The sequence below is a fragment of the Staurois parvus genome, unplaced genomic scaffold (assembly GCF_062004578.1).
Source record: "Staurois parvus isolate SC_StPar_1 unplaced genomic scaffold, SC_StPar_1.0 ptg001848l, whole genome shotgun sequence".
In the NCBI taxonomy this organism is placed as follows: domain Eukaryota; kingdom Metazoa; phylum Chordata; class Amphibia; order Anura; family Ranidae; genus Staurois; species Staurois parvus.
This window is the reverse complement of record NW_028319644.1, coordinates 724-18,749: the sequence shown is the minus strand read 5'-3', so window position 1 is coordinate 18,749 and position 18,026 is coordinate 724. Positions and strand designations below refer to the sequence as shown.

Sequence of the window (18,026 nt, the reverse complement as noted above, 5' to 3'; positions counted from 1 at the left end):
TTTATGTGGGGTTAATCAGAGGCACTTTAAAGGTCAGGTGTGTACTGACTCCTATTTAACATGATTTTGAATGTGATTGCTTAATTCTGAACGCAGCTATATCCCCAGTTATAAGAGGGTGTGCACACTTATGCAACCGCATTTTAGTGTTTATGTTTACTCCCCCCCCAAAAAAAAGATGTTTGTTTTTCAATTGAGTTGTACAGTTTATAGGTCACATTAAAAAGGTGGAAAAAGTTCTGAAATTATTTATCTTTGTCTCTTTTTTTACATCACAGAAACCAGACATTTTAACAGGGGTGTGTAGACTTTTTATATCCACTGTATATTCAGTCAAAAGTTGCATCTCATCAACCTCTATCCAAAAACAGAGATGTCAATGAATGATATATTTGATTACTTCATTTAATACAAAAAACACAAAGTATTCATTAAAATGTTTATTCTGAAAAGATATTAAATCAATACTTTCTCCATACAAACATAAAAAACATGTAAAAAAACACAATACTATTTCTTTTGACCTCGTCCCCGTCCCTTTGCGGGTGGTTCTGAAGGATTTGCAACAGCCTTTGCAGGGCGACCTGTTCAAAATACATACATTTCATAAGATAATTTAGGGACAAAATTGAAAAACAAGAATTTCAGAAGCCTAGATGAGCAACTAATGTAAGATCAGCTCTTCCCCAAGTTTACCTACACATATTGCATACATTGGCCTTCCCTACTGAAGTGCAACATTATAAGACAAAGTTCACCTTTTTAGGAGATCAGCCTATGCAGAGAAAAGTCCCTCCATGTAGGTTAAAAAACACACAGGGGTTTATCATCATCTTCCAGTTTTTTTGTTGTCAAAGCTTAATTGAAGAAGCTGAAGTTAGAGGCTGATTGGCTGCCATGCACAGCTGCATTAGGATTTGCACTCTCCAGTTTTAGTAAATAAACCCCATTGCGCGGTTTGGTAAAATGTTGTTTAAGCTCCGGTTCACACCGGTGCAACTTGTCATGTGGTTTGACAGTTTCAAATCGCATGACAAGTCGCACCTTATTATGAACAATGGAGCCATTCAAATTGGTGTGACTCCAATGCGGTTGCACCAATTTTGAAAATAGTTCCTGCACTATTTTCGGTGATTTCAGGTGCGCCTTGCATTGAGATCTGTGCATGAAGTCGCACAGATGTCAGGCATGCCACATACTAAATCGCACAGGGTCCGTGGCTTTCAAGTGAAGTACCACAATATCAATGTTGTGTTTGGTGTGAACCGGGGCTAAGTGCAGACTAGGGGGAGAGGCAGGGTGATGCTATCATGATCTTCAAAACAGAGAAGTCCTTGCATTTACTGAACAAAACACAAAGGGGGAAATTAACTAAAATGGGTGCATTCAGAATTTGGTGCAGCTGTGCATATTATCCAATCAGCTTCTAACTTCAGCTTGTTTAGGCTTTGAACCCCCCCCCCCCAGAAAAAAAAAAAAAAAAAAAAAAACCTGGAAGCGGATTGGTTTCTATGCACAGCTGCACCAGATTTTGCATCATGCAGCTTTGCTAAATAACCCCCTAGGCATTCTGAGAGTGGCGGAAGTGCTTGATGAGCAAATTTCTGTGATTATTATGCACAAGGGAAGATGCCTGGCACAGAAACCAGAAGATCATTGCTATCACTGTAGCTGGCACAGACTACTACAGAGATTTGCAACTTCCACAGTGACTGCTTAGGTATCCAAGGTGTAACACCTTACTAAATAAGCAGCTCCAGCAACCCCCTCCCTCCCTCCGAGCCCCTGCTGTGACAGTGGGCTGGGGATCTTCTCCCTGTTTCCACTATTACAATTTTCAGAAACGTGGCCGCATCATTCATTCACAGAGTTGTGTTGTTTAAAGAACTACCATCAGCCATTGCGACCGACGGTTTGTAGTTCTCAATGAATTACCAGGGCACTGGTGAGCGCTCTAGTAGTTCATAGATTATTCCTATAATTCAGTAACTGCCAGCTAGCACGAGGTACTGGCAGACACTTACACTGACCGTTTACAGGCTCCCGATAATAAAAATAATAAATGCACATTATTATTTTTTTTTTTAAAGGTGAACTTATCCTTTAACCCACTGTAAGCTCTAAACACAGCCATCTTGGTGCTTACAATGGGTAATCCCCCTCTTTGCTACCACAGGTGACCAAGGGAGTAAATGGAGGTGTTAAACAGTGTGGGATTGAGGCATTAAGGTAAATATCTATGCATTTCTCGGGCACAATACAGGCTCACTTTAATCCCTCTAAACTCTTTACTATACTAGGCACCCAAAGAACGTATATGTATACATAAAGAGAAAACCTTATGAAACTATCCCACCACACCAAGTATAAGAATTATGATGACTATTGAAATTACCAACATTGTCTGAAACCCATCCTTTCTTGCAATGTATAGAAGATTTATTGTTGCCAAAAAAATTACCTCTGGGCTTTTTCTTCTGCACCTCTACCAGTGAATTCTCCTCTTCTTCATCCTCTTCAGATGGCTTGGCTAACTTTCTCTGCTAAAAGAGAAAACTCTCCTCTAGTAAGCTGCTATAAACAGAATTAAGGTCTTACAATTCTATTGCGTTCACATCAAACATAGGGGTGGGAGGCTCAAAAGGAACAAAAAAAAAAAAAAAAAACGTAAAACATTATAGGAAAAGGATTTTAACTGAACCCTTTTAACATGAGCTAAGCATTTGTTTAGGATCCCTGTTGAACGATTTCCAAAAATATTTCTTATGAATGAGAAAACAAAATTATAACATAAAATGCTTGAATTGCCTACCAGGTCAACCACCCTATTAGACACAGGGACTGAATAAAACAGGATTTTTGTACTCCTTATAAAAGCCTTTTCTTGGGATTCCATTGGAGGGGCACAAGAAGTCATTCACCTTTGGGTTATATTACTGTCTAAAGAAGAATGGACAGCTGTAGGCCAGTACAGGATAATCTCTTCTTACTCTAGAATACCTCAGTTTTGTAGAAAAGCAGTACCAAAAACATGAGATCCCCTACACAAAAATCTAAAACTTGAGAGACCAATTGTTTCTGAAACAGAATGGAAAGAGCTGAAACTTGACCTTTGATGGTGCTGAGAGCCAAACACTATACACCTCTGGTGTACAGAACACTACCCTGAGAGTTAATATAGTTGATTAAGGAAATCTGCCTGCCAATAGTCCAAGCCTGTAATGTCAATGGCTGACAAGACGAAAATGTAATATTCTGCTGTGCCTCTCATGCAGCATCAAGACTTCTGGGTCCTTCCTGATGGTTGATGTAAACCACCACTGTGGTGTTAGCCATCTGAATCCAGACTGGATGGCCCCCCATGATGAAGGGAGAGATGAATCCCAATGTTTATTTGAAGATGCGATTCCTCCAAAAATAATCCCATGTACCAGCAAGGTGCCCCAGACTCCCATCCACCTTCCTCTCAGCAAGCTTCCCCGATGAAAGAAGGCAATGACAGATGTGGTGGATTCCATTTAGAATGTGAACCCAAAACTTAAACATTCAAGGGTTCCAGGACCAAGATTGGGAGGGGGTTATTATGCACTTTGGGTTTTAGAACCGTGAACAGGTTGGAAGTAAAACCACCGGGATTTTTTTAGGGTGGTCTCAACAGTGAAGCTGGTGGAGCGGAGAAACAGAGGGAAAATTCTTGTCAGCGAGAGAGAGAAATGACTTCAGTCTGCTCCATAGACTTTTTCCTTATGAAGTAACATCCTTGAAGACACCATCAAGCACTGGCATTGTCCATTGAAGGGCATGTGGATCACTTTACCAGTCCATTCCACGATCCAGTACTTTAGCCAAAGTGCCCTACACATATGCATTGCCAGGAGACTTGCGGATTCCAGTAGGCCATCACAGCTGACATTCAACACCACAGCCATCGGCTCCGTGTATTCCACAAGCAGAAAAGGTAGGTTTCCTAAGGAATTTCACCCAGTGATAAATGGTCTGGCAAAGTAAAGTCACAACCAGAAGTGGGTACAAAGCAGGATCTGGAAGAGAACAGTTATCGAAAGCACCTCCAACTGCTTATCAGTGGAGTCCTTAAAAGCAGGTGTATACTATATCAGAATCAAAGTTGCCTTGTTAAGGTGAGATACAGCTGGGTCCACATAAGGCAGCCTACTTTTCAATAAAATCTGCAACAAACGGATAGAAGGCTGGAAAGCATTTAGGGGGGAGTGCACAGCCTGCAATATGTTTCCAATCTCTGTATAAAGACAGCTGTAAAAGCCTTAGGGGCCTATCTGGCCCAAGGCTGGAAGAAGCACTGGAAAAATGGGCTGATCTTCTGGTTTCAAAGTGGCACGCACTGCATTAAAAAGAACTGAAATGTTTTTCTTTAACTTGGAAGTAATAGCAGTAAACTACAACTTCTCAGGGTTAAGCTCACAGGGATTTAAGCTATGCAGAATCAGACAGTTTCTGCAGCTGGTTTAGAAGCCGCGCAGGTTGCATGTAAATCAAATCTGCAGAAGAGGAAGCTCGCTTATGGTTTCTGCAATCAGAGTTAGCAAATTACTTAAGATCCTACATGACTATGAAAAAACAACCCTCAAGAGGGCAGAGGACCCAGCCTCACAACAGGACTTCTAAGACAGAATCAACAGCAAAGGACAACATGATCCCAGGCTGCAGCCACCAGAAGCACAGGGGGTATGCTGGAAGCAGTTGTTGATCCTTTAGCAGGAAGTGAGCTGGGAGTATCCAATACAGCAGGACTGACTTCTTTCTTCCCATGTCTGGAATATGATAGGTTGTGACCACAAAGCAGATACACAATCTCAAGGGGAAGGTCTCGAGTACTCACAAACCTCAACAACTCCTAGCAGGTGAGGGTTAAGGACCAGAAGTTTGAGTGGCCGGAGGTGACCAAAGTCACTGTAGGTGGGACATAAGAAGAGGCCAAGTGCCCTGAGGCTTTTTGCAACAGGAGCAGCAGCAGGGAGATGCTTCACTATGTCAGGAAAGTGCACAAATCCCCACACATTTCACCTATGTCAACACTCAGTCCCAAGTCAACACTCAGTCCCAAGTCAACACTCAGTCCCAAGTCAACACTCAGTCCCAAGTCAACACTCAGTCCCAAGTCAACACTCAGTCCCAAGTCAACACTCAGTCCCAAGTCAACACTCAGTCCCAAGTCAACACTCAGTCCCAAGTCAACACTCAGTCCCAAGTCAACACTCAGTCCCAAGTCAACACTCAGTCCCAAGTCAACACTCAGTCCCAAGTCAACACTCAGTCCCAAGTCAACACTCAGTCCCAAGTCAACACTCAGTCCCAAGTCAACACTCAGTCCCAAGTCAACACTCAGTCCCAAGTCAACACTCAGTCCCAAGTCAACACTCAGTCCCAAGTCCCCACACATTTCACCACTAAGTGCTCTTTCCATGGCAGAGGTAATGCCAGGTACTCTGGAACACATTCTCCAGCTTCTGGCAGATTCTCGAAAGCGCCCCAATGGGAACCCAGAAGGTCAGTTCCAGGCTAGCCCTGCAATGTCCAGTCCTGCAGGGTTCAGCTACAGTGCAAAAGTCAGGCTGAGGATAATTTGCTACTTACTGTAATGGAAACATTCAGTAGCAATGTGGATAACAGTTCTGATTGAAGAAAAAAAAAAAAAAACCACCACAAACAGCAGCACTGATAAAAAGACAACCATCATCCTAGGACACAAGAAAAATAGCAAAGGTATACCTGGCAGTAGGAGAGGTTATCCTGGGCTGGCCCACCAATTTTGTTTGCCAGCATCCATTCTGCCTCTAGGCACTAGGAAGCACTATAACCCCCAAAGGTAAAAACTTCCTGTGTCCCTCAATGAACAAGAAAGAAAACGGATCATTCCACATAATAGGAAGTTGCTTTCATAATACGTATAAAGGATAAACATATTTGTGAACGAATCCCAAAATACTACAATCAATATTTACGAATATCCTTGCACGTAATCTTATCCCATGAACAAAAGCAAGGTTTCTTTCAACCAAATCTCTAGACATCTTAACATTTAAGTAGGTAGAAAATTCAAATATTCCTTCAAACCCACCTCTCCGACTGCCTATCCACGGTGTTCTTTACCCCATTCATCATCTATTATATCTATTGTTTTCACATCAATTTGCCTGAAAGCTCATTAAGGCAAGACCCTTTTCCTATTCTGTGTCACATTTCTGTACATGTTTTGTTTGGTGTTCCTAACCTTCACCCCATTATTTGATGTACACAGCGGCATAATAGGCATTTTATAGAAAAATATAATAAGATATGGTCTTTTTAATTTCCTTTTTTATATTTTTAGTGAGAGCTCTAGTGTACATTAATTGCAGGCACAATCAATAATTAGCATGCACATAATTCAGAGTTCATACCCCCCCAGGTATATTTACAGGTCTGCTCTTCCTTGACAATGCTCTTGTCGGACAATTATATGAAATTACAATTGTACTTCCCTACGGTCTGGAGCTTTGATGCTAAGAATGCAGCTGTATGGCTACAATGCTGATGGGGATAAAAGGTGAGGGGGTGGATAGTGCAATCCATTTCTCATTGAAGGAGCACCGCTTTCAGATTACCATCTAAACCCTGCTGGGCTGAACAGATTGGTTTGATAATTACATACAATAACGGCAATGGGCAGGTAACCCTCAGCTGGCACAGAACAGCTCCCCCGTGGGAACTCCCATATGCAAACTGCATTGATGGAGTGCATTAGGTACATCTTCTCTGCCGCTGCACAGGCCTGATTATCGCCAGCTAGGACTTCAAGGTTAGCATGTCAGCAGATTTGTGATGCATTAGGCAGGAATACACACAGACACTTTTCATTCGGACTAGAAATACAGACAGCAGATCTCATTACTGGACTGCTTATGCTGCCGTTATGCACAGGCAGAATGGAAACCTAGAAATTATAATGTTTTTAGGCTATTTCGACAAGATTTTATAGAATGCTTAAAATGAAAGGTTTATTTCTGCGTTACTCATTACAATTTCAAGACAATCATAGGATAACTGATGCAGTAAAACTGAGAAATTCGAAAAGCGCATGCAAATCTACTCAAAAAGCAATGACTACTTTCAATAAAAAGTTTTAGGCATGTGATAAAAACTTCATATAAATATAGTATATACATTTGTAACTGTCATGGTACAATGAGGGATGGTGGGGTGTGGACTACGCAAAGGATATCACAGGTAATGATGATACATAAGCAAAAGTGCCTATTTCTACTTCACGCAATAGCCAGGAAGGCATTTTCCCAATAAGGTGAAAGATCTGGCAACCCAGCAGCCAACAGTAAAAAAATCTGGCCATAGGGGATTCCTTTTTTTTTTCTTTTTTTTTTTTTTATCAGTCTGCGGAAAAAAAAAAAAAGAAAAAAAAAAAAGAAGAAGATTCCTCCACCCACACAAGCGAAGTGGATGGAAGAATCCTTCCAAGTAGTACTCTCCACTGTCAGAATACACAGATCAGAGGCTGTAGCTGGCTGAGCAAAAAAAAATATCCCAACGAGCCCATCTGGCTTCTGTTAAACAGGCACATCCATATGAAACAAAATTTGTCCGGTCCCTGCTGACTCGGCCAAATTTGGATCCATCTATGGTCAGCTCAACTCCTATTACCACCATGACTCAGTTTTGTAGCACAGCAGTACAGAGAGCATGATTATAGACATAAGAGTGGAACCAAGAAAATAAGTTTAAAAAAAAAAAAAAAAAAAAAATCCTATCAGTTAACCTAACCCCCATACCACCGACCATATGCAAATATGCAGCCTTACTGAAAAGGGCTTTTTTTCTGTGGGGCCACATGTGAGTATCTGTCTTTGTGCTGGGACCGTGCCGTACAGCCCACTCCCAGCACAGAGACCAGGCTCTCACTGGGAGTCCCGGGTTCCATTCTAATGACCAGTTCCAAATCCTGAGATTGCTGTGATAGCCTCTGATTAGTTATCATGGTGATCAGTCACTGTGCAGACTGCCCCTGCGTTTTCTCTCTGCAAGGGGAAAGAGATGCAATGTAGCTTTCCCTCCATTCAATCTCTCCTTGCAGGGAGAAAGAGGTAATCAAAAAAGTGTGTGGGCGTCATTCTGGTACCGTTTTTTTCAGCTGGCGGGCGGATTTCATGTAAAAGCAATCCTAGTGGCCAATTAGCTGCTGAATTGCTTTTAGGAGCAGTGGGAAGTTACATTTTTACCCCCCCCTACTGACTTCCACAGTTTTCTTGGGCTCTCCTGTCCGACAGGGAAATCCGAGAATGCAACCAGCTGAGCCGCTGGCTATCCATAGAGCTGTTCAGAGACCAGAATGGCTCAAATCATCTCTATAGTGTAAGAGACCAGAAGCTACGAGCATTTCATCACTTTAGTTTTGCAGAATATAAACAGCGCCATTTGTAAATTGGGAAAGTATCTGATCACACCAATCTTGATGAGATTAGATAATGTAAGGCCAGAGGAGATAGACCCCAGATTTCTCAAAAAAGAAAATATGACAATTCCCATTGAAGTTATAGGGGATATTTGCATTCCCTGTGATAGCATTAAAAGTGATAAAAAAAAAAAATAATATGAAAGGGATAGTGTAAAAATAATTAAAAATATCAAAATAACTTAAAAAAATAAGCACCCGCGCACAAGCATTGTCCCCATGCACGTATGTAAACAGTGGTTGCACCATGCACGTGCGGTATCGCCACGAAAGTCAGATCCTGTGTAAATATAAACTGGTGTCCTGTAAAAGCTTTAAAAAGCATTGCCTATCGATAATAAAAATGTATGTACTTTGTTGCCATTGCACGGGCATGCGTAATTTTAAAGCATGTCATGTTTGGTATCCATTTACTCAGCGTAACATCATCTTTTATATTTTATCACACAATTGAGCAATACATTGTGTTTTTTGCATTAAAATTCTAAAAAGTGTACTTTTCCCCAAAAGATTTGCGTTTGAAAAATCACTGCGCAAATACTGTATGACGTAAAAAATTTCAACAGCCCGTTTTATGCTCTATAGCCTCTGCGTTAAAAAATATATAATGTTTGGGGGTTTAAAGTAATTTTCTAGCAAAAAAGCACAGTTTTTTCATGTGAACAAAAAGGGTCAGAAAAGACGGTCTTCAAGAGTGGGTGATGTGTGTCATAAGCTTCTATTGATGGCTCTGAAATGCCAGGATAGTATAAGCCCCCCCCCCCCCCCTCAAATTACCCCTTTTTGAAAAGTAGACACTCCAAGATATTTGCTAAGAGGCATGGTGACTGTTTTGCAGATCTTATTTGTTGCCATATTTTTGGAAAAACAAAGAAAAAACAAAAAAGTATTCTTTTTTTTTTTTTCAAAACCCTGTAACAAAACTGATATCTGTAAGATACTCACCATGCCTCTTATCAATTCCTTGGGGTCTATGTTCCAAAAAGGGGTAATTTAAGGGGTTTGTACTATCCTGGCATTTTAGAGCCTCCAAAACTGATGGGTAGCGGGGAAGCGATGAGGATATTTGCCATTTGAAAGCCTGGAGTTGGTCAGTGGATTTTGGGCTCCTGTATGTAATTAGGCTGCCAAAAAGTCTCTCACATGTGGTATCCCCATACTCGGAAGAAGTAGGAGAATGTGTTTTGGGGTGTTATTCCACAAATACCCATGGCATGCATGAGCAATATATCATTAAATAACAACTATGTGTAAGAAAAATTAAAAAAAAAAAAAAGTCATTCAAAAAATGTGTAGCAAAAAATAAAATGTTCCATGGACTCAACATGCCTCTACAAAACCCTTTGGGTGTCTACTTTCCAAAAAGTGGTCATGGGGGGGGGGGGGGGGGGGATTTGGATTGCCCTGGCATTTTAGCACCTCAAGAAATGGGATAGGCAATCAGAAAGCAAATGCTACGTAAATTCCAATATATGCCTCTAAGGCTGTCTACTTTCAGAATAGCGGTCATTTGGGGGATATTTGTACTGTCCTGGCTGTTTGGGGCCTCAAATGAGATCAGCCGTCAGTACATCAGGATTTATCGATTTTTAGATATATACCATAGTTTGTAGACACTATAACTTTCACACAAACCAATTAATATACATGTATTGAGATTTTTTTTTTTTTTTACCAAAGTCGTGTAGCAGAATACATTTTAGCCTAAATTTATGACTGAGTTTATTGGATAATTTTTTATAACCAAAAGTGAAAAATATTTTTTTTTTCCCCAAACTTTGGAGGTAATTTTGTTTATAGAGCAAAAATTAAATACCACCAAAAGAAAGCTCTGATTGTGTGAAAAAAAGGACATCAATTTCTTTTGGGTAAAGCATTGCAAGACCGCGATAACCAGCTGAAATAGCGCAGTACCGAACAGCAAAAAATGGCCTGGTCAGGAAGGGGAGTAAATCCTCTGGAGGGCAAGTGGTTAAAATATTAGTGTGTTTTAGGTAGGATAAAAGAAGTAAATGCGCACTGTTGTTTCTGGGCTGTACTACGGGTACATACAAATTACATAAACGTGGTATCACTGCAATTGTCAGAAGCAGAATTTTTTTTGGGTTGTTCTTTGGTAGTAGGTTATGACAGTAGCAAAAAATATACAGCGAAATTTAAAAAATATTTTTTTTTTACTATTTTGGGCCAGTTTTTCTTTGAGAATAAAAAAAATAATATCCAGAGAGATCGGTTACTATTTATCACCAAAAAAGGTCCAATTTGTCCTTATAAAAAACAAGGTATTATCCACTTTGATGCAGAAAGTAGTTGCAATGATATGTACAGTTTTATAGACACGTCAAAGTTGCAAAATTGTGTTCAGGCATCAACATTTGTTTTACCCCAGTCATTTAGGGGTTAAAAATCTGTCTTGGAGTACAGTACAAGATTCTTTAGTCTTTGATTTTACTGTTGTGGGTTTAGTAACACTTTAGTCTGTATATGCAGTAAAGCGTGCTTGTTATACTCACTGTGGACCCTAAGGGGTTAATCCTCTGCATTGTGTAAAAAGGTAGCTTAATCCTTACTTCTTTCAGTGCTCCGCTCTCATCTCCTGATAAGACATATCATGTGGAGACACTCTGCACATGCTAAGTTTGGTGTGTATTGCTAGAGAAGTTTTTTTTTTTTTCTTGGGAGAGTGCAGGTGATCAGCACAGGGTCAGACAGAGGTCAGGGGTTCTGCATCCTCCTAGAGCAGAAAGAAAACCCCTCCTACAAGCTTTAACCAGTGCTCTGCTGAACACTGATAGAAGTCACAAGACTAAACTAATTGCTGATAAGAAAAGGTATTTAGCAGTTTATATTTACTAAAATAATTGTATTTCCATATTCTGTGTGCTGTGGGAGACCAGATATAGTGAAAGCAGGGTCCTGGGTTTATTAACACTTTAAATATGGATGTATGCAGCCAATTTCAGGTGATGGGACACTGTCAAAAAAAAAAAAAAAAAAAAAAAAAAAAGCTGGAGGAACATCCTTCTATATAATACTTACCACTCCCAGCTAGCCTTCACTTTTCAGCAAACAATAGGGAGATCATAGGAACAGAGGGGGAGGGGCAAGTGTGCTGTACGCTAAGAAACGGATTTTACCACCAAATCAAAATTGTAATTTTAGTAGTGCTACCCTTGCCCTTGGGTCTATTCTAAATATGTGATTACATGAGGGTCTTGGGACTGATTTTAGACTCCTTTGAGGCAAGGAAGCCCGCCCTATTTCACTCCAGACTTATGCAACTCAACATTCTGGCAGTATGGGACAAACAGACTCAAAATTCAGTACACCCCATGCATCTGACCTGCAAGACCAGACTCTCCCTGGAGTGGTGGATTTCCAGTCTGGCACTGAAGTCACAGAAACCCTTACTCCCAAAAATGTGCTACGTTCTCACACAAGAGTGATCAAGGCAAGCACCTTGGTAAAAACTGGGGGGGGGGGCAAAATGCTGACAGCACTAATAAGGAGAAAAGATCTGGACATAAGCATTGAAAATGTCTGTTGAAGCCAGAAAATCCTCAGAGGGAGGAAGGCAATGACCAACCTGGCTGATTTCATGTAGAACTTTCAAACCCAAAAAAACAGGTTGGGAGTCTTCAGATCTAGAAAGGACCACACTATTTTTTTTTTTTTATTAAGCCAGGAACTGAACAGATTTGAGTAGAAACCATGAAAATTGTCCTTTCTTTGGACTGGGGCACAGATCTTCTGCAAAAAGGAGCTGCTAGGCAGCAGCATGAATATCCACCAGTCTCTGTGGCGAGTGGAAAATTTGTAAGCATGAAGTGGGGAGGTGGCAAAGCCAGACTCTAGAAATGACACTCTGGACTCGCATCAGATTTACAGGAACAAGAACTCCAACAAATGTGTCCCCATTCTGACAAGAAGGGACACCCCTTCATTGGCTTGGAGCAAGACAGAGAATCACATCTTTGGATGAAAGTGTGTGCTTCTGTTTGGAGCTGGAAGCTTGTAACATGTTACACCCTGAATATGGATGTAACATGTTACAAAAAGGTGAACTTATCCTTTAAACCGTTTTATTTTTGCTGGAAATGCTGATATAACCAAGTTTTAGACCACTGCCTCCTGTTTGTATATACTCTGCATACTGTTTGCAAAGAAGTAGTGTAAAATACCTTTTATTTTTACTTTTTTTTGGAGTGGTCATGTGATCTCATAGCTTGGACTCCTCTCTGAGAAGAAGTGGTTGCTTCAGCTAGTGGGAGGGATTTCCAACAGGGGCGCAATGAAGCAAGCAGGTGATGTCACGGGTCTGTGAATTTAGACCCATCGTGCAGCCCCTCATGGACACAGGAGAGCCCAGAGCTTAGTGATCTTGTGACTATTGAGGGAAAAAAAAAAAAAAGCTATGTGTATGAGCAAGGTGAGGCAATGTATTACACACTAAGATGCTGCTAATGTCACTAGAAATTGACCAAATATGAAGTCCATCCATATTTTTGTTTTTTTCCTTTTAATAAAAAAGGGAAAAAAAGGAAAGCTATCATCCGTGAAAAACATTTCATGGCAGGATAAATTGAGTCATTTTAGTGAACAAATGAATAAAAGAGTTTATAAACTAGTGTAAAATTGGTGGGGATTGGGGTGTAATCAATCAGAATGATAAATCTTTAGATTTTAGCTTACAAAAAAAAAAGAAAAAATCTTGAGATGATCAGATAAAAACAGAGCAACATCAAAACAAACAACAAAAAAAAAAAGCCAAAAAAGCAGGTACGTATTTATTCTTCCCTCCAAAAAAGTGAGGTTCCTGAAATTTGCAATCAGTTTACAAACAGGAACCACCACCCACAGTAACAAACATTTCTTATTTGATTAATGATCAGCTGAGCACTCTTAAAAGACTTGAGGAATTCTGAGGGGCCAGAGATGGCAATGCATGAAGGAACCTCAGTCGCAACCGAACAATCACATGCTGCTATTGCTGGCACAAATCCAATCATGTGGCACACTGAGAGATGGGAATGTCTGCATTGTTTCAAGAACCTACATGTAAGTGCATTGTAAATTGCAGAAGCGGGTTTTCATTGGTGACACCCACTGCCCCAAATACAATACACTGTACAACATACGACATAAATGGAATCATAACATGGCCTTGCTAATGTTCTAGGAAGAAAAACATCTACAACAAATCTAAAATTGAGGTCTTGTGATTTTCAGCCTTTAATTTCAACGTCATTCAGCATGTTTTCATATTTTTTGCATTTGCAAAAAGGAGAAGGATCTGTGTGACCTCCAGTCAATTGTAGTTCACTGTTGAAGGAGGTAAACAACACAGTAAATTTCGCTTAGTACAAGCTACTTTGTATATCAGACCTTGATCATGACAAAGGAATAAAATGGGATCAGGGTATACAGGAAGGTAAAAAAAGGACCTGGGGGGCCTTTTTAGAAACTGTGAGCTTCCCTAGTTTGATAAACAGTCCCTACACTTCCCAACTAGCCACCAAATGAGATGGACAACCTAACTGATCAACAGGAAAGCACAAGGGACAGGAGGAACCAGGCCAGAGCATTAGTATGCAAGCTCCATATTTCATCATAGAACCCTGGATTTTACATATCTTGCGGCATGCCAATATTATTCTAGAATGCCTGGAGGCCGTTCTGAGGACCTGGGGCCACAAATAAAGTGAGCCTAAATTTTTTCACATATTGCCTTTAACCCCTTCATGGTCAGGGTTAAAACAGACCTTGAAAAGATACCAAAAGGTTCTTTTTTTGTAAAACAACAAACATGTCTATACTTACCTGCTGTGTGTAGTGGTTTTGCACAGAGTAGCCTGGATCCTCTTCTCGGGTCCCCCGCAGGTTCTCCTGGCTCCTCCTCTCTGTCAGGTGCCCCCACAACAAGCGGCTTGCTATGGGGGCACCTGCTGCTCCGTGTGTCCATTCACACGCAAAGCCACGGCTTGACCCCCCCTCCCCACTGGCGGACCGGCTGGGATTGACAGCAGCGGGAACCAATGGCTCTCGCTTGCTGTCTCAGCCAATGAGGAGGCAAAGACCTGGAACAGTCGAGGCTGTCATTTACATCGCTGATTCGCGATGAACCACAAGTATTGAGGGGGTTAGGGGAGCTGCTGCACACAGGTTTTTTTATCTTCATGCATAGAATGCATGAAGGAGAAAAAAAAAAAACCTTCAACCTTTACAACCACTTTAACATCCAAACCAAATTCTGAAACTTTGACATGTGTTAGTATAACTGTACATAACATCGCAACTTAGTGTATCCAGGTGAATACCGTGTTCTTTCTGGACAGTTGGGCTTTTATTTGGTGGATATCTCCTAATTTTTATTATCAAAGGAAAACTGGCCCAAAGTAGTTAAAAAAAACAAAAAAAAACAACCTTTTAAAAATGTAGCCGTATATATTTTACTGGCGCTTTTTATTTGATAGTTTTTTTAGAAGTGTATTACAAACATTTTACAGCTTCAGGTGGTTTGTTTAGCCAATAGAAAGCACTAGGGGAAGGAGAGGGGAAGAAAATAAGGGTGGAGAGCCGCTGTTTGAGCAGAAAACACGAGACAAAACGCTCAATAGAAACACCTAAAAATGTGTGACTTGAAGTCTATGAGGCCACAAATGCTTGTAATCTGCCAAAAAAAAAAAAAGCTCATGTACATTTTTGAGCAACGGTCATTTTTCTTCAGGCGACAGAATACTCATATGTGAACGGGGCCATTGAAATTAATGGGATTTGGCTAATTGAGCATTTTTAGAGCTGTAAGCTTCAAGCAGAAAAATCGCTCAGGTGGGAATGCAGCCTAAAGGAAATCTGGGTAGGAAACCACTGATGAAATATAATTTAAGATTTGTTTGTGAGTTCCCTGGGAGTGCAGGAATCTCTGAGATGGGCTATTTTTTACAATAATTGGGCATAGCTTTTTAAGTTGAGCTTTGCTATCCTCATAGGTTCTTTTGAAGGAGGAGTTTTCTTTCTGCTCTAGGAGCATGCAGAACCCCTGACCTCTGGACAATGCTGATTGGCCCTGTGCTGCTCACATGCACTCTACCCAAAAAAAAAAAAAAAAAAAAAAAAAACCCTTCTCTAGCAATACACACCAAACTGAACATGTGCAGAGTGTCTATACATGATATGTCTTAACAGGAGATAAGAGGGGGCCACTGGAAGAAGGGAGGATCAGAGAAGTCAGGATCAAATAGCTTTTTCGCACAATGCAGAGGATTACCCCTTAGGCTCCACAGTGAGTATAACAAGCATCCTTTACTGCATATACAGACTTATTTTACTGTTGAGGCTTTAGTAACACTAAGTAAGGGGGAAAAAACAGCTGCAGAAAAGATGTCCATCCTCTTAGGACACTAGAAAAAAACTGAGGCATGCTTGCTAGTAGTAGAAGTGGTTATCCTGGGCTGCCCAAAAGCTTTTAATTGCCAGTGTCCAACCCTTCTGTAGGTAGCAGTACAACCCAAAGGTTGAAGACTGAGTCCCTCAATGGACAAAAAAAAAAAAAAATACTGGTTTGCATATATATGTAGAGCTATGCCAATTATGACATCCTATATTATCTGTACACATTCAATAGACATACCTTTCGATCCTTTGCAGGGACATGTCCATTCTGGGTACCAGGGAAGTCCAGCTTCCCATCATCCTTGCTACCCAATGCCTTTAGGCCTTGTGAAAGAATGTCTCTTAACTTCTGATATGGAGGTTTAGAGTCATAGCCCAGATGAGCAATTTCCATCATGTACTTTGATATTTCACCTATTGAAAGCAAGAAGAGTACAGTAAGTAATACACTTCTATTTGAATTGTTTTGTGCGGGAGTACAGTTTTCTGCTGCTGTCATCTCCTATGAGAATGGAGCGGAGGTTTGGCTTACCGACGCTGTGCATCTAAGGAAGCACACAGTCTAGCTTGGCAGTGCACTGATGCCCCCATAGCACATGGCTTACTAAGGAGGCACCCGGAAAAAGAAGCAGCCAGCAGCAGACTGCCAAAGAAAAGGTAGGGGACCACTGTGCATCGCACAAAACAAGCCTTTAATATCATTTTAAAGAGATTCCATTTCTAGAAACATAGTAAAAATATGCTGCTTGTATAAACTGTGGGCGTCTAGAGGTGACTGCACATACTTGGCAGCAGCTTTAAAAAATCTCCCAGATAAGGCCAAATACTGGGCCACTCTGATAGGCAAAGCTTTGAATGCAGGGTATTCTGAGAGCTTGTGGGCAAGTCCAGCCGCCTCACATTCCTTTTGGCTCATCACCATATGATGGGCTTTCCCACTGGCTAGAAGAGGCTGGCAAATGTAGCTTTTAGAAAGAAGTGTTGATGCTTTGCTTGTCAGACCAGTCTGACATTTGCCTACATTTAAGCATGTTGAAGTATCTTGGGGGGAAAAAAAAGAAATGAAGTGCTTTCACTCAGCATTTAGTGTAAAGCAAAGAAGCCCGCGATCATACAGCCCATACCCATCTAACACAAGATATTTCAATTTAAGATTCCGTATGTTAATTGTGATTCAACCTGGTTTCTTTTTCCCAGGGAAGCAGGTGTCCATAAGTGTTGGGATTTCATCAGAATACCTGAAAAAAGAAAAAGAAAAAAAAAGTTGATATTTGTGTTTGCACTTTTAAAATGACAGACATTCTTCAAAAGAACCTATGAGGATAGCAAAGCTCAACTTAAAAAGCTATGCCCAATTATTGTAAAAAAAAGTAGCCCATCTCAGAGATTCCTGAGCTCCCAGGGAACTCACAAACAAATCTTAAATTATATTCCATCAGTGGTTTCCTACCCAGATTTCCTTTAGGCTGCATTCACACCTGAGCGATTTTCTGCTTGAAGCTTACAGCTTTAAAAATGCTCAATTAGCCAAATCCTATTAATTTCAATGGGCCCCGTTCACATAGGAGTATTCTGTCGCCTGAAGCAAAATGACCGTTGCTCAAAAATGTACATGAGCTTTTTTTTTGGCAGATTACAAGCATTTTTTGGCTCCATAGACTTCCAAGTCACACATTTTTAGGCGTTTCTATTGAGCGTTTTGTCTTGTGTTTTCTGCTCAAACAGCAGCTCTCCACCCCTATTTTCTTCCCCTCTCCTTCCCCTAGTGCTTTCTATTGGCTAAACAAACCGCCTGAAGCTGCAAAACGTTTGTAACACACTTCTAAAAAACTCTCAAATAAAAAACACCAGTAAATCTCTATGCTCTGGTGTGAATGCAGCCTTATTAATTTTACATGCCTGGTGACTGCTAAGGTGTCTTAGTAGAAACAAAGTCCAGAGATGCAGGTATTCTACCACAAACATATAGAGATGGTTCACTCAGAAATATTGAGGGAACAATTTTAGGTTTCAAACTTTTCTTTTGATGCATATGTGCAAAACAGTCCAAGGAAAATGTATTTACACTTATTAAATATCAGACATCTAAGCCTGGCCAAAGACCCATTATCTCCTGCGCTCAAAGACTCAGATCAAACGGGCGTTAGTAACA

General features: G+C 40.7%; 1 protein-coding gene across 2 annotated transcripts; it reads right to left on the bottom strand.

Annotated features, from left to right (window-relative positions):
• Positions 1-427: 427 nt before the first annotated feature.
• On the bottom strand, positions 428-17,135 carry LOC149434035 (serine/threonine-protein kinase VRK1-like). Of its 2 annotated transcripts, none has more exons than XM_089664187.1 (4): positions 17,054-17,135; positions 16,113-16,288; positions 2,462-2,540; positions 428-584 (listed from the first exon to the last, which is right to left on the bottom strand). In XM_089664187.1, exons 1-4 carry the CDS (start codon positions 17,085-17,087, stop codon positions 511-513), a joined length of 363 nt encoding a protein of 120 aa, XP_089520313.1. In that variant the 5' UTR covers positions 17,088-17,135; the 3' UTR covers positions 428-510. The 2 variants fall into 2 exon arrangements, with proteins under 2 accessions (XP_089520313.1, XP_089520312.1); XM_089664186.1 differs by having other exon boundaries at positions 2,462-2,543; positions 17,054-17,134.
• Positions 17,136-18,026: the final 891 nt, after the last annotated feature.

Coding starts and splice junctions, on each gene's coding strand:
- LOC149434035 (XM_089664186.1), bottom strand. CDS start 17,087: ATGGACACCTGCTTCCCTGGGAAAAAGAAACCAG. Junction 16,289..17,053: donor CCCTGGGAAAAAGAAACCAG/GTTGAATCACAA, acceptor TGCTTTCAATAG/GTGAAATATCAAAGTACATG. Junction 2,544..16,112: donor TCCCTGCAAAGGATCGAAAG/GTATGTCTATTG, acceptor TTTCTCTTTTAG/CAGAGAAAGTTAGCCAAGCC.